Source organism: Camellia sinensis, chromosome 6 (assembly GCF_055761805.1).
Source record: "Camellia sinensis isolate YWXY chromosome 6, ASM5576180v1, whole genome shotgun sequence".
Lineage (NCBI taxonomy): Eukaryota > Viridiplantae > Streptophyta > Magnoliopsida > Ericales > Theaceae > Camellia > Camellia sinensis.
In genome coordinates, this window is record NC_138966.1 from 200,825,747 (window position 1) to 200,853,744 (window position 27,998).

Sequence of the window (27,998 nt, forward strand, 5' to 3'; positions counted from 1 at the left end):
AACAAAAATACTACCAAAGAGAGTTTGACAATTAATAGCATTGATGATCAAGCAAATTTCCACCCATGTAATAAACGGCTTCACTGGAGAACTTTGTAATAATGCAATTTTAAACTGTTCAATCCTGCAGGTTTGCCTACAATATAAATAATTTGCACATTGCAATAAACTTTATCATTAAATAAATATGACATTGCATTTGCACCATACCTTAAACATCAGAAAGTGATCGGGGCTTGTTTCCGATGCCTACATCAGATCTTCGACGCTTAACTCCAAATGAAGATGATCCATGGAGGAATTATCCTGTACAGCAGGTATTTTTTTATTCACACTTGAGTGCACGAGTGATTTCCCATGTAACATCGCTGTGTTCTTCAGTTAGGCTGCCAGAGTGTCCATAACCTTGCCTCCTGCAGTTTGCTAGTGCAACCGTGAACCGTTCATTCTCCAGTGAAGTAGGGTACATTATTTGTTCTTCCTGATATCAAAAGAATCCACAAAACTCGTTAGAAATTGATATACCAAAAAACATTAAAACTTCACAAATTTATGAATTCATCCACAAGAAGAGGGGTGCTTCTCTACAATGTTTATATAACAGAAGCAAATGACATATAGCAAAGAAAAATTACTTGGTTAACTGTTTTTCAAAAATTTCTGAAAAGCAATCCAGCTTTTAGAGAATACCAAAAAGTTGTTTTCAAACATTTCATTATTTTGTTTCCAAAAATATGAAAGAAAAAAAAAACCACGCAGGGCATAAATAATTCTGTGTGATGGCTGACATTGTTAATGAGAAACAGAACAGACTAACAGGGAGAAAAGTGCATTCTATCACTTCACTGCAGTATCAATACTGGTGCATATTTTATATTTCGGTTTGAGACTTAAAATTACACATCAACCATGGGATCTGGAAATTACAGACCAATTATGAAAATTTTCCACAATTATTTACAAATTTCTGTCACCTTGTAGATTTAACTATGCAAAAACATGCTTTTTGAAGGTTGGGTAATAAACAAAAATAGATAGTAGAGACATGACTGCAAAATATTTATCCCAAGTTGAACTATTGTATCCTCAGTAACTCAGGGAGAACAAGATTATGAAGTAATAGAAAAAATATTGTTTAGGCATTACCTCGGGCAGTTCATAGAATTCATCAGGAGTTATTTGTAACAATTCTGTAGCCGTTTGACCAGTGCACCATGCAAAAACTTTTGCACTCCCATCAGCAAGAGTTATTTTCAAGTGGAAAGTGCGGGCTACTTCAGCATCACAACTACAATGACAGAAATCGCACTCAACGGTCCTAGAAAGTGACTTGCTAACAAAACGACCACAAAGAGCATGTGAAAATCTCGTATTTACATGACAGTGTTCAATTTGGTCCAGCCGAACATGACATATCTGAAATTAAGGAAATAAAAAGTGAAAAATATGTCATTCTAAATACAAGAAGATAAATGTGAAAAAAAATAACAAAAAGACCTATTTCATGTATACCCCTAGCAATAAATTTAAATACATCATCATTGGAACTACATATCAATTAATGAATTTGTAAGGGGGATTCGAGGTTAGAAAGATGATTAGAGAGGCAAAACTATGTTAATAGTCCAACAATGGTGGAATGAGTGAAGAATAAGCAGTAGCAACTGTTTGGAAAGTTAGAAAGTGAGTAGCTGGGTGAGAGTGAAGCAGGTAGCTCAAGAAGAAATATATGGCAGTGCACAAATGGGCAACAACTCCTCCAAATCTCAAAAATTCCTCTCCTGAACCTTGGGAGATGGGTCCTATTCATAGGTTTTTCCTTGGTACCAAGAGTACACCGAGTGGCCAGATAGAGAGAGGACATGTGTCCCAGAAGATCACATGAAATATTCTGCCTCGAGCCACTAGGCTAACAGTGCCACGTGTCCCTCCGCATGTACTATGTACTATCTGTTTACTTCCGCAACTACTTTTTTGAGCATCAACAAGTGCAGTTGCGATGGGAGTGTTTGGCGCTACAACTCCCTTTTGAGCCTCAACAAGTGCAATTGCGACAGAAGTATTTCCCGCTACACTTGCCTTCTTAACCCGAACTTCAACAAGTGCACTTGCAGCAGTAAACCCTGCTGCTGCACTTGCCTTCTCAATTCTACTTGGTCAGTACACGCATTCTCAAGACTCCATTAGTCTGTTATCGACCATGTTCGTGCTCACCTCAGCGAAAGCTCCGCCCTTAGCCACCTAACCACAAACTCCCCACCTTCCCAAGGCAAAGGCCACAACCAAGCCTACTATCAGCCATGTTGTGCCGTAGTACCAAACCCAAAGGGGGCTTCCTTAGTCCTGCCTCTACGACTAAGGCAGATTCGTGACCTGAGTAAATGGAAAGGGAGTCCCTTGTGCTTGGGCTACCCTACTCCTATCTTCGCAGGGTTGCCGCGGTATACTAGTATCTCTAGAGTCACCCCAAATTTTCAACTTGCGGAGGCCATTCTTTTAAGAAGTAATTAGACCCAGTATAAACGCCTCATATTCACCCTCGTTGTTTGAACATTCAAAGTCAAGCTTATATGATAGATGAAACTTCTCTCCTTCTTAACCGGTTAGTGTCATGCCAGCTCCACCTTTCCCAACTCTAGAAGCTCCATCAAATTTTAAGTCCAAATAAGTCTCAACTGTAACTGCTGAGACATAGACCTCATCTGGCAGAGGTACCTCTGCAGATTCATGTTCACCAGATGAGAATTGGGCTAGTAAGTCTACGAGTGCTTGGCTCTTAATAGCCTTCGACGTAACACAAATGATGTCATATTCTGCTAGAGCCAAAAGCCATCTTGTCATTATTCCAATTAGAGTGAGCTTGCTCAACAAGTAGCAGACTGGATCACTCTTGGTCACAACCCAGATCTAGTGTGCCAAAAAATAGTGGCGAAACTTCTGTGTTGTGAAGATTAAGGCTAAACAATGCCTCCCAATTGGGGTGTGCCGTGATTCAGCGCCATTAACCTTGTGACTGATGTAATAGACTGGTTTCTCAACACCATCTATGTCCTGAACACGTAGAGCTCCAAAAGACTAGGATGTAGAGGCTAAGTACAGTAGCAAAGGCTTTGCAGGTTGTGAGACAATAATTGTAAGTAGACAGGTAAGTACTTTCTTCACTATATCAATGCCAGTTGGTGTTCTTGCAACCATTCAAACTTGTGATTCCCTTTCAGCAGTGTCCCAAAGGAAAAGGTTATCTCAGCAAGGGCTGGAACGAACCTCTTGAAGTATGACACCTTGCTTAGATATTTCTTCAAGGCCTTTTGAGAGTGTGGCGGTGGCATCTCCATGATTGACTTGATCGTATCCCCATCTACTTCAATCCCCCGTTGGTGTACTAGAAAGCCAAGGAACTTGCCTATGGTAACTCTGAAGGCACACTTAAGAGGGTTCATCTTTAAGTAGAATTTTCGACAACTCTGAAAAACTTTTTCCAAGTCGCAGAGGTGCCGATTTGCTTCAATAGACTTTACCACCAGATCATCTACATAGACTTCCATTTCATGATGTAACATGTCATGGAACACTGCAATCATAGCCCGTTGATAGGTTGCCCGTGTTTTTCAAACTGAAGAGCATCACTTTATAGAAAAAACTTCCCAAGGACATTCTGAAAGTTGTCTTTTCTTCATCTTCTGGTGCCATTTTGATCTGGTTATAACCACTAAACCCATCTATGAAGGAGAACATCTGATAGCCCGCAATAGAATCGACAAGTGTATCAACATAGGGCAATGGGAACTCATCTTTTGGGCAGGCCATATTTAGGTCGCAAAAGTCTACGCAGACCCTGATTTGGCTGCTCTTCTTCTTCACAGGCACAATATTTGCTAGCCAAGTTGGTTATTGTATAGGCTCAATGAACTTGGCCCTTTGCAACTTTTCTATCTCTTTTTTAATCTTTGCCTCAAGATCAAGGTGATACTTTCGAGCATGCTGCTTTATTGGCTTAGAGTTGGGGAAAGTGTCCAAGTGATGGGTGACAAGAGATAGGTCAAGACCTAACATCTCATCGTATGTCCAAACCAAGACATTACTGTACTGCTTCAGTAGTGTTATCAATTCTGCCTTAGCTATTGGAGTCATCATAGCGCTAATAAGCACGAGCTTGCTCTGCCCTGGTAAGTCGCTAAGGTTGACCTCAACAAGTACCTCCTGCTGCAGTTTAGGTCTATCTTGCATGCATTTAGGGGCAGGGGCAGGGGCAGGCGTAGGCGCTCCACCAACCCTTCTTGGGACTCATCACCATCACATTTATTTGCCTCGGGGCCATCCTTCCAAGGTATGAAATCTGGCCTCCAAGACCGTCATAGGTAGTAAACCGTCTTGTCACCCTCACGCACCTTAACAATCTTGGGCAGAGGACTTGTGGACTTGCTGCTCCTCTTCTGCCCACTACTTTCTAGAGCAGCCTCTGCATCTCGAATGTCTTCCCACTTCAGCAATTTTACCCCTACAACCTTACCAATCCTTGGAGTTTCATCCATTGACAACTCAGTAAAGAAAACTGCATCAGAATAGTGCACCTCTTCTACTCCTACTGGAAATTTGTGTTAATGTATATAATAAGATAGTGGCATGTATAGAATATGATAGTGGTGTTGGTGAAGATAGTGGCATGTATAGAATATGATAGTGGTAGATAGTGGTAATATATAATATGTAAGTGGCATATAATGGGTTATAATGATGTTTGTAATATCTCCTATATAAGGAGTGTCATTTGGTCTTGTAAGATAAGAAATTTTAAATATAACAGAAATATATTCCTTCTTCCTCATATTTTCAGAGTTTTTCTTCCTCATATTTTCTAAGTTGGTATCAGAGCAACAAAAAACACAGCAGCCCTAAAACCGTCATAGCTATGTCGGAAGTCACGTCCGAAACCACTTCAACCCCTGCCGCTGCCATTCCGGTGAAAACATCCAACTCTCACTCTGTCCAAATCACCACCATCCGCCTAAATGGTGATAATTTTCTCCGCTGGTCACAATCTGTCCGGATGTATATCCGTAGGCAAGGAAAGATCAGTTACATCACTGGTAACAAGAAGGCTCCTGCTGTTAATGATCCGCTGTTCGACAGTTGGGACGCTGAAAACTCCATGGTTATGACATGGTTGGTCAATTCCATGGAGGAGGATATAAGCTCTTATTACATGTGCTATACTACTGCACAAGAGTTATGGGATAATGTTAGTCAGATGTATTCTGACCTAGGAAATCAATCTCAAGTTTTCGAATTAATTTTGAAGTTGGGAGAGATTCGTCAAGGAGATGATTCCGTCACCAAATATTTCAATTCGTTGAAAAGGTTGTGGCAGGATCTTGACATCTTCAACACATACGAATAGAAATCGGTTGACGACAAATGGCTTTTCAGACGCATTTATAGTCACTGTCCGCTTCCCCAACTTTGCCTTTATGCATTGGTGATAACTCGACAGGATAGCCCCATATTGGTGCATCCATGCTTTGCCAAGTATCATGTGGTAATTTGCGTCCGCTTCAATCACATAGAACTAAGTGGCGGAGCGAATCTCGCCAACTGCTAAGTCCAGCACGACATGTCCCTTAGTAACCTTTTTCTCATCACCAAAAACCCGTCACAGTAATGGGTTGGCAAACCATCCTGGACTCTAAGATGCCAACCTTTGCAAAGGTGATGGTAATACTAATGTTTATAGATGCTCCGCCATCAAGGAAAGCACGCTTGAACTCCACGTCATTGACGTAAGTTGTGACAAAAAGAGGACGGTTATGAGGAAATGAGTATGTTCTGTCTACCTCTGAAAAAGTAACGGCCCCGTAATCTTCCTGGATGCGCCAAGACATATACCCCTTAGCCTCAGCAACTTTAGTATGGCGCATTTCAAAGATGTTGATGAAGGCCTTTGTTGCTTCCAACCTGGTGGCTTGGCTCAGCCCCAGCTAGTCAAAGAAAGTACAAAACTTGACAGAGTTTTACAAGACTTGAGCATGAGTATCCTTTGCAAGTTTTGCCTCCGCAGGTACTGTTTCGGGGAGCTGGCCAGCTGCAATTTCTTCTAACTCATCATAACAGAACGCCATATGCATTTGATCATGCACAAGCCCAAGATAGCCAATCATATGTACATTCTTCCCCTTCTCATTGTGGTTAGGATAAGGATCCTTCCTTACATTACGGTTACTGTCATCTTTGAACTTCAGTTCATTCACGTCAACTTTCTTCTTGAAGATACTTTTCAAAGTCCAATAGTCCCCAGTAAGGTGTTTAGTGGCTCTGCGATAGATACAATAATCTGGGCTTTCTTTGTTTTTCTTGGTTGGAGGGACATCAACCGAAGGCAAAATAAGTTCATCAGCGGCTACCCATTCTTTAACCAAAGCCTTAACATTCTCAACGCTACAAAGATATGGATTTTTGTCCTCATAACTCTTCCTCTTCCGAGAGGATGATGCCTCCCCTTGTGAGCGGCTCCTTCCTTCAGAGGTTACCGCAACAACTCTGTTACTGCGAGAGTATCAGTGACTATCACGAGATCTATGCAAAGGGCCAATGGTACTAAGGTTCCTAGCTGCCTCAACCAAGGCTGAATAGGTAGGCAGATTATGATTCACCAAGAAAATTTTGTAATCACGTATGGCACCCTCCACACATATGCTGACTAAGTGGGCCTCATCCACTAGTTCATGACAGTCAATAGCCTTATCCTGGAATCACTTGACATAGTCCAGTATATCCTCACCTGCCTTTTGGACATTTCTTATGAAACTTGTTTACCATCTCCTCCCAACTCTTGATCGAGTTGGGGGCCAAGTTCACGTACCAACTATAAGCCCTTTCGGTAAGTGATTTGGAGAACTCTGAAGGCACAGAGAGTGCTCACTGCCATGGACACCAAGGGTTTCAATGAACCTCACCACATGTTCTCTGGCATTGCATTGCTTCCCATCAAACTTGATAAACGTGGATACTATATACCCAGTCGGGTATGGCATAACCAGTATCTCCTTAGAGTATAGAGACTTCACATTTGGGTCAGAGAGAGATGTTAGTTGCTTTTTGCTGCGTTCTTACTTGAGCATAGCTTGTACATTGGCTAAAGTAACAAAGTGAGTGGGCTGGAATGGTCCAATCTGCTGCTGGGTAGCTGAACCAGTGGCTGTACCGTTCGCCTAGGGTATCACCAGAGGCACCTGGATCAGAGCCTGATTCCCAGGGAACAAGTTAGGCACTGGGTTTGGGATTGTTATAGACAGAGGTGTCTGCGCTGGAGTTAGTCTGGACGCCATGGCCATAATAGCCTCAGTGAGAGTTTGCAAAGCAACCAAGATCTCCCTCTGCGTATCTTGGAGTGATTGGACCGCCTTCACCACAACATTGTGGTCATGGTTGTCCACATGTGCTGCTCTACCATTGGAAGAGCCTTGTTGTCGTAGGGATTACTGAACTTCGTCCCCTGCAATTTTTTCCAGTGAAGTGTGTAAGCCACTATGGGTATGAACCATCAACAAAGCAGCCTCCCCAATAGAGTCGCCAAAAATGTAAGGGGGGTTCGAGGTTAAAAAGATGATTAGAGAAGCAAAACTATGTTAATGGTCCAACAATGGTGGAATGAGTGGAAAATAAGCAGTAGCAATTGTCTAGAAAGTTAGAGATTGAGTAGTTTGGTGAAGGTGAAGCAGGTAGATCAAGAAGAAATGTATGGCAGTGCACGAATGGGTAGCATCTCCCTAAAATTCCAAAAATACCTCTCTTGAACCTTGGGAGATGGGTTCTGTTTATAGGCTTTTCGTTGGTACCAAGAGGACACCAAGTGTCCAAATAGAGAGAGGACATGTGTCCTAAAGGATCACATGGAATATTCTGCCTTGAACCACTAGGCTGAAGGTGCCAAGTGTCCCTCTGCATGTACTGTGTACTATCTGTTTGCCTCCGCAACTACCTTTTTGAGCCTCAACAAATGCAGTTGTGATGGGAGTGTTTGGCACTGCAACTCCCTTTTAAGCTTCAGCAAGTGCAGTTACGACGGGAGCATTTGCCACTGCACTTGCTTTCCCAGCCCGAACTTTAACAAGTGCACCTACAACGGTAAATCTTGCTACTGCACTTACCTTCTCAATTCTACTTGGCCAGTACACACATTCTTAGGACTCCATTAGTTTGCTATCGTCCATGTTCGTGCTCACCTCAGAGAAGCCTCTACCCTTAGCCACCTAACCACAAACTCCCCACCTTCCCAAGGCGAAGGCCATAACTAAGCTTACTATCAACCATGTTGTGCCTTAATACCAAGCCCAAAGGGAGCTTCCTTAGTCCTGCCTGTGCGACCAAGACAGGTTCGTGACCTGGATAAATGAAAAGAGAGTTCCTTGCACTCGAGCTGTCCTGCCCCCATCTTCGCGGGGTTGCCGCAGTATACTGATATCTCTAAGCCTGCTATCAGCTCCAACCAGTAAGCTTCAAGGCCTGCTATCAACACCAAGCTAGTGAGCTTCAGAACCTACCATCAATGCCGAGTTAAAAATGACTTTAGGGGCCTGCTATCAACCTTAAGCTAGTAATGCCTTGGGACCTGCTATCAGCACCAAGTATTAGCCTCTACTTGTGGAGGGAAAGCTTCTCCCAAAGGCTGCTATCACTTGGCGGGGTGTTCCCTCTGCAAGTTAGTTGCTGCGGTTGTAGTTGCTGCAGTAGTCATTTCCCGCGGCAAGCTCAAATAGCAGAATCGACAATATTGGAGATGGTGGCGCTGAGACAAATTGCCTCTGCAACTTGTCCGTCGCAAGCGTCACCTCTACAACTTAGTTGCGTCAGCTTTCTCTTTCCCTCAACAACTCTAAGTGGCAACGGAACCGACAATATTTGGAACGGCGGTGCTGAGACAAAGTGCCTTCGCAACTTGGCCATCGCAAGTGTCACCTCTACAACTTAGTTACTTCGGCTTTCTCTTTCCCTTAGCAACTTTAGGTAGTGGCTGAACCGACATTATTAAGGAATTGTGGCACTGAGGCAAAATGCCTTAGCAACTTGACCGCCACAAGTGTTTCCTCTGCAACTTGACTTAGGTATTTTCCTTCGTGGAGTCCGTTTGGACCCTTGGCAGGTTGGGCCTGCTTTGGCCCACTTCCCTTGGGCTTTAGCCCATGCTCTTTTTTCATTCCTAGTCATCTCAGAAAGGCGACCGCAGTACTTAAGCCCATAGTTAATTTGGGATTTAATTTGTGACCCTTGACAAAATTTAAATACATTATCACTAGAAGATAAAAGACCAATTTCATGACTCCCGCACCATAAAACAAGGACAAGCAAAGAATTCAATGTCAAATGAATTTGCCAAGTCATAGTCATTGTTCTTCTAAAAAAAAAAGTCATGGTCATTGGTTTAATAAGTACCAAAAAAAACTAATGGAGAGGAAAGATAAGATGATTCCAATCCATTACCACCGCTGTGCAGTAAGTGAATATATGACCTCCATGGCTCTGTATGTTACATTTATTTCGTGTTTTGATTTGTTCAGGTTTCCACCCAAAAAAAAAAAAAAATTGGTTGGAGAAAACAGAGTATTTGGTACACCACAAAATCAATGAGGCTTATCACAGTTTATGAGAAAGACCAATAGAAAATACGAGCCACGTTTGTTTAGCAGATTAACTTGGATGAAATTGTTAGTGAAGGAATGATTAGTGAAGAGATTGTTAATGTCAGAATTGTTAGTGAGGGAATTAAGTGAAAATGTGTTTGTTTTGATAATAGTGTGAGAAATGATTAGCGATAGAATTGATAAATTATTTTTATATAAAATAAAAATAAAAACATATTTCTATATTAAAAAAAAAGTCTAAAACAATTCTAAATAAAATTTAGACATAACAGCATCGAAAAAAAAAAAATGGTTCTCTTTCAATCCCGTGGGACTCATTTCTCAATCCCAAGTCATTACCAACTATGCTAGTCCCATTGCTCAGTGGGATTGTGAATCCTATTGGATTATTAATCCGGTGATTAAGGGTTGGTTTGGCATAAATTAAATAATACAAAAAGTCACTATCCTATTTAAGTCACATCATCTTATTTAAATCAACTCACCTCTCTAACACATCACATCAAACTCAACCCAAACCCAACCCATATAACCTAATAAGTCAAAAAGTGCACTTTTTTAGAACATCTCAAACCAATCCTAATATCACTGCCAAACATGTTTTCAATGGGATCGACATCAATCTTAGTGGGATTATGAATCCTATTGGATTATTAATCTGGTGGTTAATTTCACAGCCAAACATGCTTTCAATGGGGCCCACATCAATCTTAATCCAGTCCTAGTACTCATGCTGGAAAACAAACGTGACCTTAGGATCACCAGTAAGCTGGCCATGAAGAGAGACAAACAGTAGAAATACCTGAAGTACAGAACACACCCAGGTTTGTAATTTCATTGAGTATTCTTATGAATTTTATGTAACATAAGGCCATATGCAAGTAGCTGAAAAGCTTCATGATTCCTAAGATAGAAGAAAAATACAATATATCGACTACATAAATATATAAGACTGAAGTAATAAAACAGAATAGGAAGCAGAGGAGCAACTATAAAAAAATATTCCTGAATGATGAAATAAAACTCAAATGCCATAAGAAAACATACATGTGTACTTCTAGTCTTGCTAGATAAATCAGAAAGGCATGTTAATTTGTGGAGACAAGACGAGTTCAGCAATGCTGGCAAACAACTAAGGTTAATGAATGAAGCTCTCACATCATTCTCAAACCATAAGACTTCAGCGCTGTCAAGAAAACATCAATTATTTAATATACGCAGAAAATAAAGAGCAGTACTGAGATAAATTACAAAACTTAAAAATTAGAAAAACTATTTCACACAGGATGATATATGGGTTTAGAAATAGCTTAGGGAGACTAAAACATTATATATCTGCATTAATATAAAAACATTACATATATAGTATATTGCAAAAACCTTATTAAAAATGTGGAATTTGCTCACCCTTTTTTTCTTGTCATAGAACAAGTCAAACCAGATATATAAACAGAGTGACCAAGGCCTAATCTCCCCAATGACCTGGGTAACATAAATTTCAAGTAGGAATTTATTAAGACAAAATTTATTGAAAGAATGGTTAAATCAAACAACTATCCCTACCAAGAATTAGTAAAGTGCAGCTTCGCTCGAATTGCTCCAGTTGTATCTTCAATTCTCAAGGAGAAAATTGCTTCAGCAGTGTCAACTTCTCGAATGATGTCTGTAACAACACCATACAGGCTGATGCCAGTCATCTTGTCATGAAGATCAATGACAAATGTCTGCAAGACTTCCAAATGTAAGAAAGATCAATATAAAAAGAAAACTGAACTACAGGTATCATGTATACTGGAAACAGAGACTAAATTAGACTTGATGCAGGAAATTCCAAAAACATTTTACGGTTAGTAGAAATTTAACTGACACCACAATGACAGACACAGGAATAATATCTTCTCCGCACACATTTCTTCTGGGTCATAGAATACGTGCAATGATTCGTGACATTTCAAATGCATCAAATATGAACACCATGGATGTCGAGATATGTAGGGGGGTTCAAGGTTAGGAAGGTGATTAGAGAGGTAAAACTATGCTAATGGTCCAATAATGGTGGAAGTGGCTGGAGAATGTAGCAGCAACTATCTGGGAGTTGGAGAGTGTGTAGTTTGGTGAAGGTGAAGTAAGCAGTACCAAAATGGGCAACATCTCCCCAAATCTCCAAAATTCCCCCTCTTGAACCTTGGGAAATGGGTTCCATTTATAGGTTTTTCCTTGGTGCCAAGAGGACACCAAGTGGCCAAATAGAGAGAAGACATGTGTCCCAAAAGATCATATGGAATATTCTGCCTTGAGCCACCATGCTAAAGGTGCCATGTGTCCCTCTGCATGTACTGTGTACTATCTGTTTGCCTTCACAACTACCATTTTGAGCCTCAGCAAGTGTAGTTGTGACGGGAATGTTTGGCACTGCAACTCCCTTTTGAGCCTCAACAAGTGTAGTTTCAACGGGACTGTTTGCCTCAAAACTTGCCTTCTCAGCCAGAATCTCAGCAAGTGCACTTGCAGCAGTAAACCTTGCTGCTGCACTTGCCTTCTCAATTCTACTTGGCCAGTACATACATTCTCAGGATTCCATTAGTCTGTTATCGACTATGTTCGTGATCACCTCAACGAAGCCTCCACCCTTAGCCACCTAACCACAAATTCCCCAACTTCCCAGGGCAAAAGCCACAGCCAAGTCTATTATCAGCCATGTTGTGCCTTAGTACCAAGCCCAAATGGGCTTCCTTAGTCCTGCCTGTGCGATTAAGGCAGGTCCATGACCTGGGTAATAGAAAAGGAGTCCCTAATGCTCGGGCTACCTTGCTCCCATCTTCGCGGGATCGCCACGGTAAACTAGCATCTTTGGGCCTACTATCAACTCCAACCAGTAAGTCTTGGGGCCTGCTATCAGCACCAAGTTAAATGAACTGTGGGGCCTACTATCAACCTACGCTAGTAATGCCTTAGAGCCTGCTATCAACGCCAAGCATTAGCCTCTACTTGAAGAAAAGAAGCTTTTCCCACACGCTGCTATCACCTTGGCAAGATGTTCCCTCTGCAAGTTGGTTGCAACAACTATAATTGTTGTGGCATTCATTTCCCGTAGCAAGTTCAAATGACAAGATTGATAATATTAGAGATGGTGGCGCCGACAAAATGCCTCCACAACTTAGGCGCTACAAGTACTGCCTCTGCAACTTAGTTGCTTCGATTTTCTCCTTCCCTCAGCAACTCCAAATGGTTGAGGTACCGATATTACTTAGAATGGCAGCAACACCGACATTACTTGAAATGGCGGCGCTAGGGCGAAGTGCATCTGCAATTTAGCCGTCGCAAGTGTTGCTTCTGCAACTTAGTTGCGTCAACTTTTCTTTCCCTCAGCAACTTCGGATGACAACGAAACCGAAGATATTAGGAATGGTGGCGCTGAGACAAAATGCCTCAGCAACTTTCCCGCTGTATGTATTGCCTCTGTAACTTGACTTAGTCATTTTCTTTCATGGAGTCCATTTGGACCCTTGGCGAGTTGGACCTGCTTCAGCCCACTATTGACCCACTTCCTTTAAGCTTTGGCCCATGCTCCTTTTTCATTCTTGGTCGCCTCTTTGGGCGACCTGAGTACTTAAGCCCATACTTAATTTAGGGCTTAATTTCTGACCCTCCACATTTGCCCCTGCGTGCGTAGAGGACACGCTTCTGGTTTCTCGCGCGTGCATAACGCCAACAAGTAACCCAAGGGTTGTGTTGATTGGATTAGAAGTTGCGTTGGCTCTAAAAAGATGCCCCCCTTTGATTGACAGGTCATAATGAGCCTAGGGAAATGTGTAGTGCCCTTTTGCTACTTTTTTATAAACAGCGCCCTTGGGTCCACTGGTCCCCCACTTCTATCCAAACACACTTTCTGTTTCCTTGTTTTTTTCTCTTCCTTGTTCCCACTTTTCTTTATTCTTCCTCATGGCTAGCACAAGGTTTCTACCTGACAAGGCTGCCCCACGCCCTACTAAGTGGATGAGGGCCCCATACTTCGAAGGAATGGCTGACCCTTTCTGGAAAATAGTTGACTCATTCGTTCCTGATGCCCTTCCTCTAGAGGAGCCTCTACTCTCTTTTGGTGAGGCTACTTTGGATGATGCTGACATAGTGAACTCAGTCTCCGTGCTGCGGTTTCTCGTGGAGCATGGCGACTTTCCCCATTCACACATCTACTACTGCACTCACTCGGGCCCTCCAACAGACTGGTCCTTCTAGGTTGAAACATCAATGCAGATGGTGACTTCAAGCAACGCTAGAGGGACGTTTGGCTCTTCAATGCCGTTTTGATTTCAAAGGAGTTGTCAGTGCACAAGGTACAGACCAACACTGATATGGTCATCTCCCGCTGAAGCCGCGACACTCACACCTTTGCTTTGGCATAGGGGAGATAACCCCAATCCTCGAAGATGTTGCCATCCTTCTGCGCTTGAGTACCTGTGGAGATCACCCCTTCGATCCAACGTCCCTGACTTCTGCAGAACAAGTTGCTATTACTGCCCTTCAAAGCGTCTTTCGAAAGGCACGAAAATATGGCTCCTGGTACGACCTTAAGACTAGGGAACTGCTCCAGGAGAGACCTAAGAGAGACAAAACCACCTATCTTTCCTGGCTGAAACATTTCTTCAGGACCTATAACCAGTTGTGGGCGACATCACAGAGAAGAGCTGTAACTCCGTAGTTGGGCCAGGCTACTGCGGCGACTTGTACCTGGCCACCTTTGTCAATTATTTTATCTATTTTTTTGTTCTCCCCAACAACCCCGTTGAGAGTATCAATCCTCTAGTGTTTCCTTTAGCTGTCAAACTCTGCAGCGACAGTCAGATCCGTCTTGCTCATTTCTTCTTGGGGAACTTATACTTCCACCTTGACCTCATTCACTCGGACATAAAGCGATCCATGAGCCACTATGATATATGGAGCCTTGTACACACTCAGTTCCTGACCACTTCTTTACCGACGAAGTCCTTAATGCAGAAGGTCATCCTGTTCTTGATGCAGAGGGTCGACCTGTCACGAGGCAAGTGCGCCAATCCCTCTAGCGTCATCTATCGACCGGACAAGGTGCTTCGGCAATTTGGCATAGATCAGGGCGTCCTACATGTCCCCCCGCCTCAGACTGCTTTCCACCAGAGCTTTCAACAGTTTGCTTGTGATTATACCGCTTTACTTGTGGAGGGCTTAGGCTTCATAGAGCTTCCCTCACTTAAGAAAGAGAGCACCTTCACTCTTAATAATAAGCTATTCTGGCACCGCAACCTCAATTCTTTCTTCAACTTTTATAACAATGCTCCTGCTGTTCCTGCGATGGAACCCATTCCGTAGCCTGACTTATCCCTTTGCCTCCTATCGGGTCGAGGAAACAGACTAGTATATTCTGCTGTTTCAAGCTTCTATCCCTGCCTGCCGTGGAAAAGCCCCACCTGTCTGGGGCAATGTCCATTCAACCTTTGCAAATTGTTTCCCCTTAAGTCGACACAACAGTACGCATGCCCCACTCCAAACTCAATGTAACTTAAGAGGCAGCAACATCAGTTGCTGAGGCATGTGCCTCACCAAGTAAGAAGAGACTTCGAAAGGAATCCATAATTTTTTTTTCCTTTTCAAAATCCACCGGCCATACCACCTTCGAGCCCCAAAAATTCTTCTATTGCCATTGGAGTTTCCTCAAATTCGGACGACGACAACAACCTTCCTATTGCTACAAGGGTCACAAGATTTAGGACCCGCAGAATGGTACTTCCAGATGTTAAAGAAGAACCAAGTGTTGGGGTCGCACCAACTACTGAGGCTAAGCCAGTTGCTGAGGTTTAGCCAATTATGGAAATTGCAGAAAATGAACAAGTTCCCCCTGTTGTGGAAGTTGCAGCAGGTGGTATAGTTGCTGAGGGTGTAGAGCCTCCAAACCCTGCTGATTCTATTCACTCCGACCGTTCCTCTGCAGGTGGAGATGATTTTGTCCCTGAAACCCCAAGAAAAGATTGTGGCATAAGGGAGGCGCTGAAAGTTGCACCACTTCCCTTTGGGACTATATCTGGTGGTTCTTCCTAGTTCACTAAGTCTTCATTGGTTCAACAGACCCCACTTCCAAACGTCCAAGTGGATGAGGAAAGTGCAAGTGCAACGACTACTTCCACCATTATTGCTGTGGTCCCCTTAAATTTGGACCGACTTGCAGAGGTAGTTGTCACGTTAGCCACTCATGCTATTACTACTGTCACTGGGACCTCTAGCCCAATTGCTTCGGCAACTTCTGAATAGCTCGCGGATCTATACCCCACTCAGTTTCCCAAGGTTCCAGCTGACCTTGGGATGTCATAAGATTTTTATACTGAAATGGATACTACTGTTGTACTAAATCTGAACATTGGAGACTACCATATGAATGACTTCTTTTCGGAGCGACATAATGGTACCCAGTCGCCACCCAACATCTACCCACTCTAATGCTACTGGGCAATCATCTTCAGGGGAAATGCGCCGCCCTCAGACCTTTGGTCGCTCTACCAATCTCCCTCCAGTGATTGAAGCTGGCAGCAGTGTAAGAGAGTACCCTCAGTCCTCAGAGAAAGTTTCTTTTCTAAGTTATTGGATCTCCTCCGAAGTTGCTCACACCTTCTCCCGTATGCAAGCGTTGCACCCCAGTACCTTTACTGCTTTTAATGTTCCTGGATCCATGATGCAAACGACGTTGCTAGAGTCACTTACCAGCTTCATTCATGACCTTGCTACCAAGAAGATTCTGACAACCCCTAACAAGTTCGTGGAAAGTGCTGAGGCCAACCTGAGCGGCTTTAAGAGGAACGATTTAGATCTATCGTGGATGAGGGACAGGCTTCAGGCAGTCGATGGTTTCCTTGAGCATACAAACAATGTGACGATGATTGCGTCCTTGGAGGAGACTATCAAGGAGTGTGAGGGTGCCTTGAAGCAACATCGGTAGAACCTAGCTCAGTTCAAAGAGAAAAACTCTGTGCTAGTTGCTCAGCTGCCTAGGGATATGACCCTGATTGACTTCCTCATAAAAGGTTTGATTTGATTTAGCGTGACTCTGTTATGGCTCCTTTTCTTTGTACTTTTACTATCTTTTTTCTTTCTTCTTTGCCTTTTGGACATTGTAATCATGTTATGGAAAACTTTGATGTTTATAAGGAGCAAAGATATTGAGTCTTACTTCATTGCATTCTTTTCATTGCCTTTACATATCTTCTAAGGCTGAACAAAACTCTAGCTATGAACGGAACTCCACCATGACTAAATCTTTACAAGACTAAAATTTCACTAAGTATGGAAAACTTTCCTTGTACTAAGTGTTTACAGGAGTAACAGATTTACTAAGTGTATGACACTTTCTCTACACTTTGCTTTGGAAGTACTAATAAAGAAACTTACAACTCTTTTTTCTAGACAAAAAGAAATTAAGGAAAATACTCTTTGACATACTTGGCATTGATAGGGCCAATTCTAAACCCATCATCTACTCTTGTCAACTTGTAGTACCCGCTGCTACTTGCCTCAACAACTTTGTAGGGGCCTTCCCATCTTGGCGTGAACTTGGGGATTGGTTGCCCCTGCATAATTGCATCCACTCTTTTCCATACCAAGTCCCCCTCATTGAACTTCCTGTGTTGAACAGATTGATTGTAGACACGAGCTATTGAATAGCCAAGAAGAATGAGATGTCCATATAATCACTGCCTTCTTTGATGCTTTGTCTTGTGGGCCACCTCATTTGCCTCATCTTTTGATAAGCATGCCAAAGGCTCCCCTTCAAAGCTTTTTCAGTACAGCTTGCCTTGGTCAAGGAAGAAGCGGAGGGCTCACCTCTTAACTCTAACTACATCGGCTTTGTTCTCAGCCAGTGTGCCCTTTCCAAGGTAGTTGATATATGGTTGCCTCAATTTTTCACTGCTTAAGAAATGGGCTTCCTCTTTCTTAGGATGGGACCGACACTTTGCACATTGCCTCTGCAACTGAGTATTTTTATTTTCCATCTCTGGCCAATAATACCCTTGCCTCTGTATCCGTCGGTATAGACTGATATCTCCATCTCTACAAGACTTAGCATGGATCTGCTTAAGTCTGTAAGTTGCTTCTTGTCTGCCGACACAACTTGCCAGCAGGTCATTGGGACTGCGAAAATACAACTCTCCTCTGAAGAACAGAAATGATACAAGTTCTGCTGGTCTAATTGTTCCCTGGCCTGTTTTCAACTGCTGGATTATATCTATTTTCCATCCCTCAACATCTTGCTCTATATGTTCTTCGACTAACACTACTATTGTTGTTCTTTTCTCGATGACGATGGCTATACTATCATCTGGTATATCCACCTTTGCCCCCAGTGTAGCCAAGGCATTAGGGAAACGGTTGTGTTCTAGGGGTATGCTGGATTTGGACATCATCAAACTGAGTGAGCAACCTTTTAACCACGGTGCGATATAGGGCCAATAGAGGCTCCTTCAATGCGAAATCACCCATTGTTTACTTGACTACTAACTTAAAGTTGCCCTAAATTTTCAACTTGTAGAAGCCCTTCTTTTGGGCAGCAATTAGACCCAGTATCAACGTCTCATATTCGGCCTCATTGTTCGAACATTCAAAGTCGAACTTATATGATAAATGAAACTTCTCTCCTTCTTAACTAGCTAGTGTTATGCCAACTCCACATTTTCCAGTTCCGGAAGCTCCATCAAATTTTAAGTCCCAATAAGTCTCAACTGCAACTGCTGAGACATGGACCTCACCCGATGGAGGTACTTTTACAGGTTCATGTTCACCAGATGAGAATTGGGCCAGTAAGTGCGTAGCTCTTAATAGCCTTGAGAGTAACACAAGTGATGTCATATTCTGCTAGAGCTAAAAGCCATCCTGCCATTCTTCCAGTCAGAGCGGGCTTGCTCAGCAAATAGCAAACTGGATCACTTTGGATCACAACATGGATCAAGTGTACCAAAAAATAATGGCGCAACTTTTGCGTTGTGAAGATTAAGGCTAAACAATGCCTCTCAATTAGGGTATATCGCTACTCGGCACCATTGACTTTGCAACTGATGTAATAGACTGGTTTCTCAATGTTATCTATGTCTTAGACAAGTAGAGCTCCAATAGACCGAGGTGTAGAGGTCAGGTACAGTAACAGAGCCTTTTCAGGTTGTGGGGCAATCATTGTAAGTGGAGACGTAAGTGCTTTCTTCACCATATCAAATGCCTGTTGGTGTTCTTGCAACCATTCAAACTTGTGATTCCCTTTCAGCAGTGTCCCAAAGGAAAAGGTTATCTCAGCAAGGGCTGAAATGAACCTACTGAGGTATGAAACTTTGCCTAGGAATTTCTTTAAGGCCTTTTGAGAGTGTGGCAGTGGCATCTCTATGATTGACTTGATCTTATCCCCATCTACTTCGATCCCCCGCTGGTGTACTAAAAAGCCAAGGAACTTACCAACAAAAACTCCGAAGGCACATTTGAGAGGGTTTATCTTTAGGCAGAATTTGCGACAACGCTGAAAAACTTTTTCCAAGTCGCAGAGGTATCGGTTTGCCTTAATAGACTTGACCACCAGATCATCCACACATACTTCCACTTCATGATGCAACATGTCATGGAACACTACAGTCATAGCCTGTTGGTAGGTTGCCCCCACGTTTTTTCAAATCGAAGAGCATCACCGTATAGAAAAAATTTCCCAAGGGCATTCTGAAAGCCATCTTTTATGCATCTTCTAATGCCATTTTAATCTGGCTATAACCACTGAACCCATCCATGAAGGAGAACATTTGATGGCCGGCAGTAGAATCGACAAGTGTGTCAACACGGGGCAATGGAAACTCATCTTTCGGGCAGACCTTATTTAGGTCGCGAAAGTCTATATAGACCCTAATCTAACTGTTCTTCTGCATAGGTATAATATTTGTTAACCAAGTTGAGTACTGTATAGGCTCAATGAACTTGGCCCTCTGCAACTTTTTTACCACTACCTTAATCTTTGCTTCAAGATCAGGGTGATATTTTCGAGCATGCTATTTGATTAGTTTAGAGTTGGGAAAAGTATCAAGATGATGAGTGACAAGGGATGGGTCAAGACCAGGCATCTTGTCATATGTCTAAGCAAAAACGTCACTGTATCGCTTCAGTAGTGTTATCAATTTTGTCTTAACTGTTGGAGCCATTGTATCGCTAATAAACATAGGCTTGCTCTGTCCTGGTAAGTCACTGAGGTTGACCTCAGCAAGTACCTCCTGCTGCGGTTTGGGCCTATCTTGCATGCATTCAAGAATGGGCTCAGGCGTTTCCACAAACCTTTCTTAAGAATCATCACCGTCACATTTATTCGTCTCGGAGCCATTCTCCCAATGAATGAACTCTGGCCCCCAAGTCCGTCATAAGTAATAAACTGTCTTGCCGCCCTCGCGCACCTTAACAATCTTAGGTGGAGGACTTGTGGACTTGTTGCTCTTCTTCTGTCCACTACTGTCTGAAGCAGCCTCAACATCTCGAATGTCTTTCCATTTCGACAATTTTATCCTTGCAATTTTACCAGTCCTTAGAGTTTTATCCGTTGACACCTCAGTAAAGAAAACTGCATCCGAATAGTGTGCCTCATCCACTCCGAATGGCCTTTCAAACGCATTTATGGTTACTGTACGCTTTCCCAACTTTGTCTTTACGCATTGGTGATAACTCGACGGGATAGGTCCATTTCGGTGCATCCAAGCTCTATCAAGTATCATGTGGTAGTTTGTGTCCGCTTCAATCACATGGAACTTAGTGGCAGAGCGGATATCACAAACTGCTAAGTCCACTACAGTATGACCCTTAGTAACCTTTTTCTCAGCACCAAATCCCATTATAGTGATGGGTTAGCGGACCATCCTGGACTCTGAGATACCAGCCTTTACAAAGGTGTCGGTAATGATGATGCTTATGGGCACTCCACCATTAAAGAAAGCACGCTTGAACTCTACATCATTGATGTAAGCTGTGACAAAAAGAGAATGGTTAAAAAGAAATGGGTATGCTCTGTCTGCTTTTGAAAAAGTAATAGCCCCAAAATCTTCCTGGATGCGCCGAGGCACATACTTCTTAACCTCAGCAACTTCATCATAGTGCATTTTAGAAATGTTAATGAGGGCCTTTGTTGCTTCCAACCTAACGACTTGACTCAGCCCCAGCTAGTCAAAGAAAGTGCGAAACTTGACAGAGTTTTGCAAGGCCTAAGCATGAGTATCCTCTGTGAATTTTGCCTCTGCAAGTACTGTCTCAAGGAGCTAGCCGCTAGCAATTTCTTTTAACTCATCATAATAGGACGCCATTTGCACTTGATAGCACACGGGCCCAAGGTACCCAACCATATGTACATTCTTCCCCTTCTCTTTGTGGTTAGAATAAGGGTCTTTCCTTACATTGCGATTACCGACATCTTTGAATTTCAGCTCATTTGCGTCAACTTTCTTCTTGAAATACTTTTCAAAGTCCAACAATCCCTAGTTGGGTGTCTGGTGGTTCTGTGATAGACACAATAATCTGAGCTTTCTTTGTCCTTCTTGGTTGGAGAGACGTCAACATAAGGCAAAATAAGTTCACCATCAACTATTCATTCTTTAACTGAGGCCTTAACATTCTCAATGTTGCAAGGATATGGATTTCCCTCTTCATAACTCTTTCTCTTTCAAGAGGGCGACGTCTCTTCTTGCGAGCGACTCCCTCCTATAAAGGTTACCGCAACAACTCTGCTACTGCGGGGGTAACGATGGCTGTCACGAGATCTATGCAAGGGACCAGTGGTACTGAGGTTCCTAACTGCCTCAATCAAAGCTGAAAAGGTAGGCAGATTATGGTTCACCAAGAAAAATTTTGTAATCACGTATGGCACCCTCCACACATATGCTGACTAAATGGGCCTTATCCACGGATTCATGATAGTCAATAACCTTATCTTGGAACCGCTTAACATAGTCCAATATATCTTCGCCTTCTTTTTGAACATCTCACCCAAGTGTGAGGGTTGTAACTTTCTCTTGGACTTGGAAGAACTTCGTGTGGAACTTGTTCACTATCTCTTCCCAACTCTTAATCGAGTTGGGAGCCAAGTTCACATACCAGCTGTAAGCCCTTTCAATAAATGATTTGGAGAACTCCCGACAGCGCAAAGAGTGGTCACTGTCATGGACACTAAGATTTTTAATGAACCTCACCACATATTCTCTGGTATTGCCTTATTTTCCATCAAACTTAATAAACTTGGATACTATATAGCCAGTTGGGTAAGGCATAGTCAATATCTCCTGAGAGTATGGGTGTTTCACATTTGGGTCGGGGAGAGATGATAATTGCTTCTTGCTACGCTCTTGCTCGAACATAGCTTGTACATCAGCTAAAGTAACAAAGTGGGCTGGAATGGTCCAATCTGCTCCTGGGTGAACTAGTACCGTTCGCCTGAGGTACCACCGAAGGCACCTGGATCGAAGCCCGAACCTCAAAGAACAGGTTAGGCACTAGGTTTGGAACTGTTACAAGCAGAGGTGCTTACATTGGAGCTAGTCTCAAAACCATGGCCATAATAGTCTCAGTGAGGGTTTGCAAAGCTGCCAAGATCTCCCTCTGCATATCCTGGAGTGATCAAACTACTTCAACCACAACACTGTGGTCACGGTCTTCTGCATATGTTGCTCCACCATTAGAAGAGCCTTGCTACCGTGGGGGTTGCTGAACTTCATCCTCTGTCATTTTTTCCAGTGAAGTGTGTAAGCCACTACAGTATGAACCATTAACAAAGCAACCTCCCCAGTGGAGTCGCCAAAAATGTAAGGGGGTTCAAGGTTAAGAAAGTGATTAAAGAGGTAAAACTATGCTAATGGTCCAATAATGATGGAAGTGACTAGAGAATGAGTAGCAGCAACTATCTGGGAGTTGGAGAGCATGTAGTTAGGTGAGGGTGAAGCAAGTGGCTCAAGAAGGAATGTATGGCAGTACCAAAATTGGCAACATCTCCCCAAATCCCTAAAATTCCTCCACTTATACCTTGGAAAATGGGTCCTATTTATAGGCTTTTCCTTACAGCCAAGAGGACACCAAGTGGCCAAATAGAGAGAAAACATGTGTCCCAGAAGATCACATAGAATATTCTGCCTTGAGCCACCAGGGTAAAGGTGCCACATGTCCTTCCGCATTTACTGTGTACTATCTGTTTGGCTCCGCAACTACCCTTTTGAGCCTCAACAAGTGTAATTGCGACGGGAGTGTTTGGCACTGCAACTCCCTTTTGAGCCTCAGCAAATGCAATTGCAACAGAAGTGTTTGCCTCTGTATTTGCCTTCTCAACCTGAACCTCAGCAAGTGCACTTGCAGCGATAAACCTTACTGCTGCACTTGCCATCTCAGTTTTACTTGGCCAATATATACATTCTCAAGACTCCATTAGTCTACTATCGACTATGCTCATGCTCACCTCAGCGAAGCCTCCACCCTTAGCCACCTAACCACAAATTCCCCAACTTCCTCGGGCGAAGGCCACAACCAAGTCTGCTATCACCCATGTTGTGCCTTAGTACCAAGCCCAAGGGGGCTTCCTTAGTCATGCCTGTGCGACTTAAGGCAGGTCCATGACTTGGGTAATGGAAAGGAAATCCCTTGTGCTCGGGCTACCCTGTTCCCATATTCGCGGGATCGCTGCAATAAACTAGCATCTCTGGGCCTACTATCAGCTCCAACCAGTAAGTCTTGGGGCCTGCTATCAACGCCAAGTTAAATGAACTTTGAGACCTGCTATCAACCCTAGGCTAGTAATACCTTAGAGCCTGCTATCAACGCCAAGCATTAGCCTCTACTTGTAGAGGGGAAGCTTTTCCCAAAGGCTGCTATCACCTTGGCGGGATGTTCCCTCTGCAAGCTGGTTGCGATGGCTATAGTTGTTGCGGTAGTCATTTCCCGTAACAAGTTCAAATGACAAGACCGACAATATTAGAGATGGCAGCGCCAATAAAATGCCTACGCAACTTGGGCGCTGCAAGTATTGCCTCTGTAACTTAATTGCTTCGGTTTTCTCCTTCCCTCAGCAACTCCAAACATCTGGGGTACCAACATTACTTGGAATGGCGACGACACCGACGTTACTTGAAATGGCAACGCTAGGACAAAGTGCCTCTGCAACTTAGTCGTTGCAAGTGTTGCCTCTGCAACTTAGTTGCGTCGGCTTTTTCTTTCCCTCAACAACTTTGGATGGAGGCAGAACCAAAGATATTAGAAATGGCGACGCTAAGGCAAAGTGTCTGAGCAACTTTCCCACTGCATGTATTACCTTTGTAACTTGACTGTTGCATGTGTTGCCTCTACAACTTGACTTAGTCATTTTCTTTTGTGGAGTCCATTTGGACCCTTGGCGGGTTAGACCTGCTTCGGCCCACTGTTGGCCCACTTCCCTTGGGCTTTAACCCATGCTCCTTTTTTCATTCTTGGTCGCCTCTTTGGGGCGACCTCAGTACTTAGACCCATGCTTAATTTGGGGCTTAATTTTTGAACCTCTACAAAATACAATGGCAACAAGGACATACAAGCTTACTGTGTTCACAATTGTGAAGGGATAATATTATACAAAAATTTGCTGGTGTAATGTATTTCTTATAACTACAATATAATGGCCAAAAAAATCTACATATTTGCATTGGTTTAACAGAAATTAAAAAGTGGAAAATCTAAGCAAATTCTCACTGTATTGACGTTTTAAAGATCGTGACTTACTCGAAATGGATAATAGTTGAAGTCAATGGAGCCTTGAGAATCACAAGGCAAGGTAACTTGAGAAACTTTGAATCCTTGACTAGGATCTAATGCACTCAACAACTTTGATCCTTGATGCCGATTTTGTGTCAATGCTACAGATACCTAAGAAACACAGAGTTCAACTCATCTTTGATATCAAAATGTTTTATAATCTACACACCATCAATGACATACTTGTTCTTCATGTTGTATGAAAGGCACCAAATATAACTGTGTCGCACTACCATATTCAAGGCAAATTTCTCCACATGTTTCGATTGCAGTGTCGAAAGAATTTGCTACAAACGGCCTATCCAGAGCAAGCATACTCCCAACACTGTAAAGAGGGAAAAACATGATGGGCATGAATAGGAGTGAAAGCAACATTAGAGGAGCAATCCACTACAGTGGCCTACCTAAAAAGATTCGCAACAAGAACCTGCTCCCCCCATAGTAGAAACCTTAACCTAACACCATCATTATCGACAAGAGTGATTTGTTTCCTTTGGAGACTACCATATTTTCCTTGAATTTCAAGTGACCCAATACATTCAATCCTGCGCATGATTTGGAAACAAGGTGTTAACAAAATATCTAATTAGTAATCCACTTACACAAATGCCTTAATGAGAAACTAGATAGATTCCAAATACCCCAAAAAATCACAACTACTACACGTATCTACTAGTATGAACTTACATAATCCACACAAATTCATGACATGTCTAATTTTACACAGACTGATTTGGTCATATTGAAACATAATATCAGAGATTTTGTAATACTGCTGCAAACTTCAAACCAGATGTATGACAAATATTTAGAGAGCTCAGGCAAATATGAGGTATAAACTCGAAACCTGTATCGAAATAGAAAATTAGAATTAAGTTCGTTCACTAAAAACAATGTTGGATATGATACGGTTATATCTTACCTTGCATATAGTGAATAAGACACCCCTTGGTTAACTGCACCGAGAGAAATGGAAGAGAAAGAATCAGAACAAAACTGCGCTCCAAGCAGCATTGCATCATCATCTTGATCCTGCAAAAGAGTGTAATCATACCAACTGTGAAACAAAAATGCAGATTCCTTTCTTATAAGATCATATAAACAGCAACAGTCACTTGCAATTAATACAGTAAACACCCTGCAAAACATGGATTCAAATACAAGCAGACATCACATGGTCATCATTGAATAACTCATTTCTAACTATGTTGATTGAACTCCTACTTAAACTTTGAATAAGAAATGAATAAGGTTTGTCAACCTTATTTGATTACCAGCATGGGCTTAATGATATAAGAGATTTTGATATTAGTTCCAAAGATTAAAGAAAAAAAAAAAAAATTTGATGGAGAATGCAAGTTTCTGAGTTTTTATTTTATTATTATTATAAATAAAACATGTATGAGTTAGCACAAACTATTAACTTAACTGCTATGTTCTATCAGTCAGAGGCAAGGTTTAGGATTCTTGACACCATTGGGATATGGGTGTACAAATGTTTCTTGCATGCCCTCCACACATTCCCCCCAAAATAGAAAATTATATCTTTATACAACATACATGTTTATATAATTTGATGAATGAAAGATTCACAGTTACCTCATCTAACAGTATGACAAGATATTCAGTTGGCAAAAGTCGTGAAGAACCAGATCCTCCAGAGGCAGATCGAAGATAGCATCCTGTAAGGAAAATCTCCCGTCCTTTCTTTAGAATCCCATTGTTAGGATCTGCCAAGTTGTAAAATCTTCCATTGGAAACCAAGTTAGATACCTTAAGTTAGTATCATACATATGAAAATCCACAGAAAAAGTATAGGTGCCAACTGATGCGGAAAAGACATTAAGGAAGATTGGCAGAGCAAACTTTATATTTCTGGTCATCACTCGTCTGTTTGCTTAGTTGCACCCATTTCATCATTGAATTTAATGTGAACTTCAATACTATGTAAAGAAAACATAGTAAACAAGGACCACTAATTGTGATCAGCTAGAAGCCTGTATTCAATTGAAAAGTAATCAAGGACCACTAATTGTGACTGAAAGAACTTGACATCTTAATGTTGAGAACCAGTAACGTAAAGAGTTATGAAGCTATCAGCTCCCAACAATGTCACTAGTAGTAAAAAGAGAAGTTCGCCAAGAATCACATTATATGACATGATATAACAGGGACGCTGGTTGTAAATCAATAAATACTGAACCTCTGCTATTATTAAGAAACGTATGCATTCCATGTGCAAAAAGAAACAGCCAATCATTCACATTCTTGCAATAATACAACATCTAGTTGATGAATAGCATTCATTTAATAGGCATGTAATCATCTACCTGCGGTGGAGAAATAGATCGATGGTGCTAGAGCTCCAAAAATCCCCCAATGTAAGCATGTAGATGCATGTACCTGAAAGAAGATATATTTAAACCAATCACTACACTTGACAACTACATCTGAATGTCAGTCCAGCACTGTATGCCGGAATGAATAGAAATCAAAGCCATAGACTCATTGGTTGTAATCGTACCATTTGCAATAGGCATATCACACACATTTGAAAATTGATAAACAGCTTTATCAACTTGAGTATATCATGCATGATTGTGTAATTTGAAATATTTTGGATCAATGGATAATTTATCAAACATGACATCATTGACATGCTCTATCTGTTATCACAAGCACCATCATCCATCAAGCTAACTTCAAGTTTGTCCTTAGATCTACAATGACACCAATTGATTCCAGTGGCCAACATCTGTGGCAATACCTAAGCTGTAAAATAGGTTTCATGAACCAACATTTTTCACCAAAATTGAAATATATCACCAACACAACATGTTAATTAACTCCACAGAGCTTCATTTAATGAGAACACATCAACAGGATCACCACTGATCAGGGTATTTGCTTTATAGTACCTGGAAGAAGAAAGGCATCGACAATAACAGCTTCAAGAACGCTATTCAACGACAAGAAATTCTTCTCATAAATCGAATCAATAGTGACCGTGTTCGGAAGTTTCAATCTCTTATGTTTCTTCTTCAGTTGATTAATACATTCAGGTCGTTTCCTCGAAACACCAATTTTTTGCTGCTCATTCCACGCCTGCACAAAATCAACAAATCAAATAACCACAAAAACACATAAATCACAACACAAATTGAGAAAACCAGATCTGAAAAAACCTGAGAGAGATCGGAGAGTAGAATCGCGGAGGTGACTCCGCTTGAATAAGCGATACAGATCTTGAGAATCCGAGATGCGATCCAACTCCATGCCGGTCCATTCGACTCATCGTTGCCCTCGTCTTTGTCCGGAGATAACACCGATTTTGCGTAATCGATGAACTGAAGGAATGGATCGTCTTGTTCTTCTTCATCTTTGCGATCGATGTCGATGGTTGAATCTTCATGATCTGCCTCGTCGTCGACAAGATCTCGATCGGTAATTGAGATCATTGCATTCAGATCAATGTTTCAAACCCTAAATGTTGAAGCTTGCAATCCAGGATTTCGTGAAATGTGAAGTGCTCGAGTTTTCTCGAAACCGTAGCTTCGAACAACGAATAGCTTGTGG

The 27,998-nt window shown here is 42.1% G+C and overlaps 1 protein-coding gene across 3 annotated transcripts; it reads right to left on the reverse strand.

The window, feature by feature from the left end:
* Positions 1-47: 47 nt before the first annotated feature.
* LOC114264459 (Nucleic acid-binding proteins superfamily) lies at positions 48-27,998 on the reverse strand. 3 transcript variants are annotated; one of them, XR_003629972.2, is made up of 14 exons: positions 27,608-27,998; positions 27,341-27,527; positions 26,753-26,825; positions 26,022-26,169; positions 25,345-25,454; positions 24,827-24,967; positions 24,606-24,747; positions 24,390-24,533; positions 11,199-11,359; positions 11,043-11,117; positions 10,683-10,821; positions 1,147-1,416; positions 211-481; positions 48-124 (listed from the first exon to the last, which is right to left on the reverse strand). XR_003629972.2 is itself a non-coding variant. In XM_028205070.2 (13 exons), exons 1-13 carry the CDS (start codon positions 27,878-27,880, stop codon positions 326-328), a joined length of 2,019 nt encoding a protein of 672 aa, XP_028060871.2. In that variant the 5' UTR covers positions 27,881-27,998; the 3' UTR covers positions 48-325. The 3 variants fall into 3 exon arrangements, 2 of the variants coding, with proteins under 2 accessions (XP_028060871.2, XP_028060872.2); XM_028205070.2 differs by having other exon boundaries at positions 48-481; XM_028205071.2 differs by lacking the exon at positions 11,043-11,117 and having other exon boundaries at positions 48-481.

What these genes read in the sequence shown, in the direction of transcription:
- LOC114264459 (XM_028205070.2), bottom strand. Translation starts at nt 27,880, where the DNA reads ATGATCTCAATTACCGATCGAGATCTTGTCGACGACGAGGCAGATCAT. An exon ending in TTGTCATACTGTTAGATGAG is followed by an intron (nt 25,455 to 26,021) that starts GTAACTGTGAAT and finishes ACTCTTTTGCAG; the next exon opens with GATCAAGATGATGATGCAAT. An exon ending in CTTGTTGCGAATCTTTTTAG is followed by an intron (nt 24,748 to 24,826) that starts GTAGGCCACTGT and finishes CCCTCTTTACAG; the next exon opens with TGTTGGGAGTATGCTTGCTC.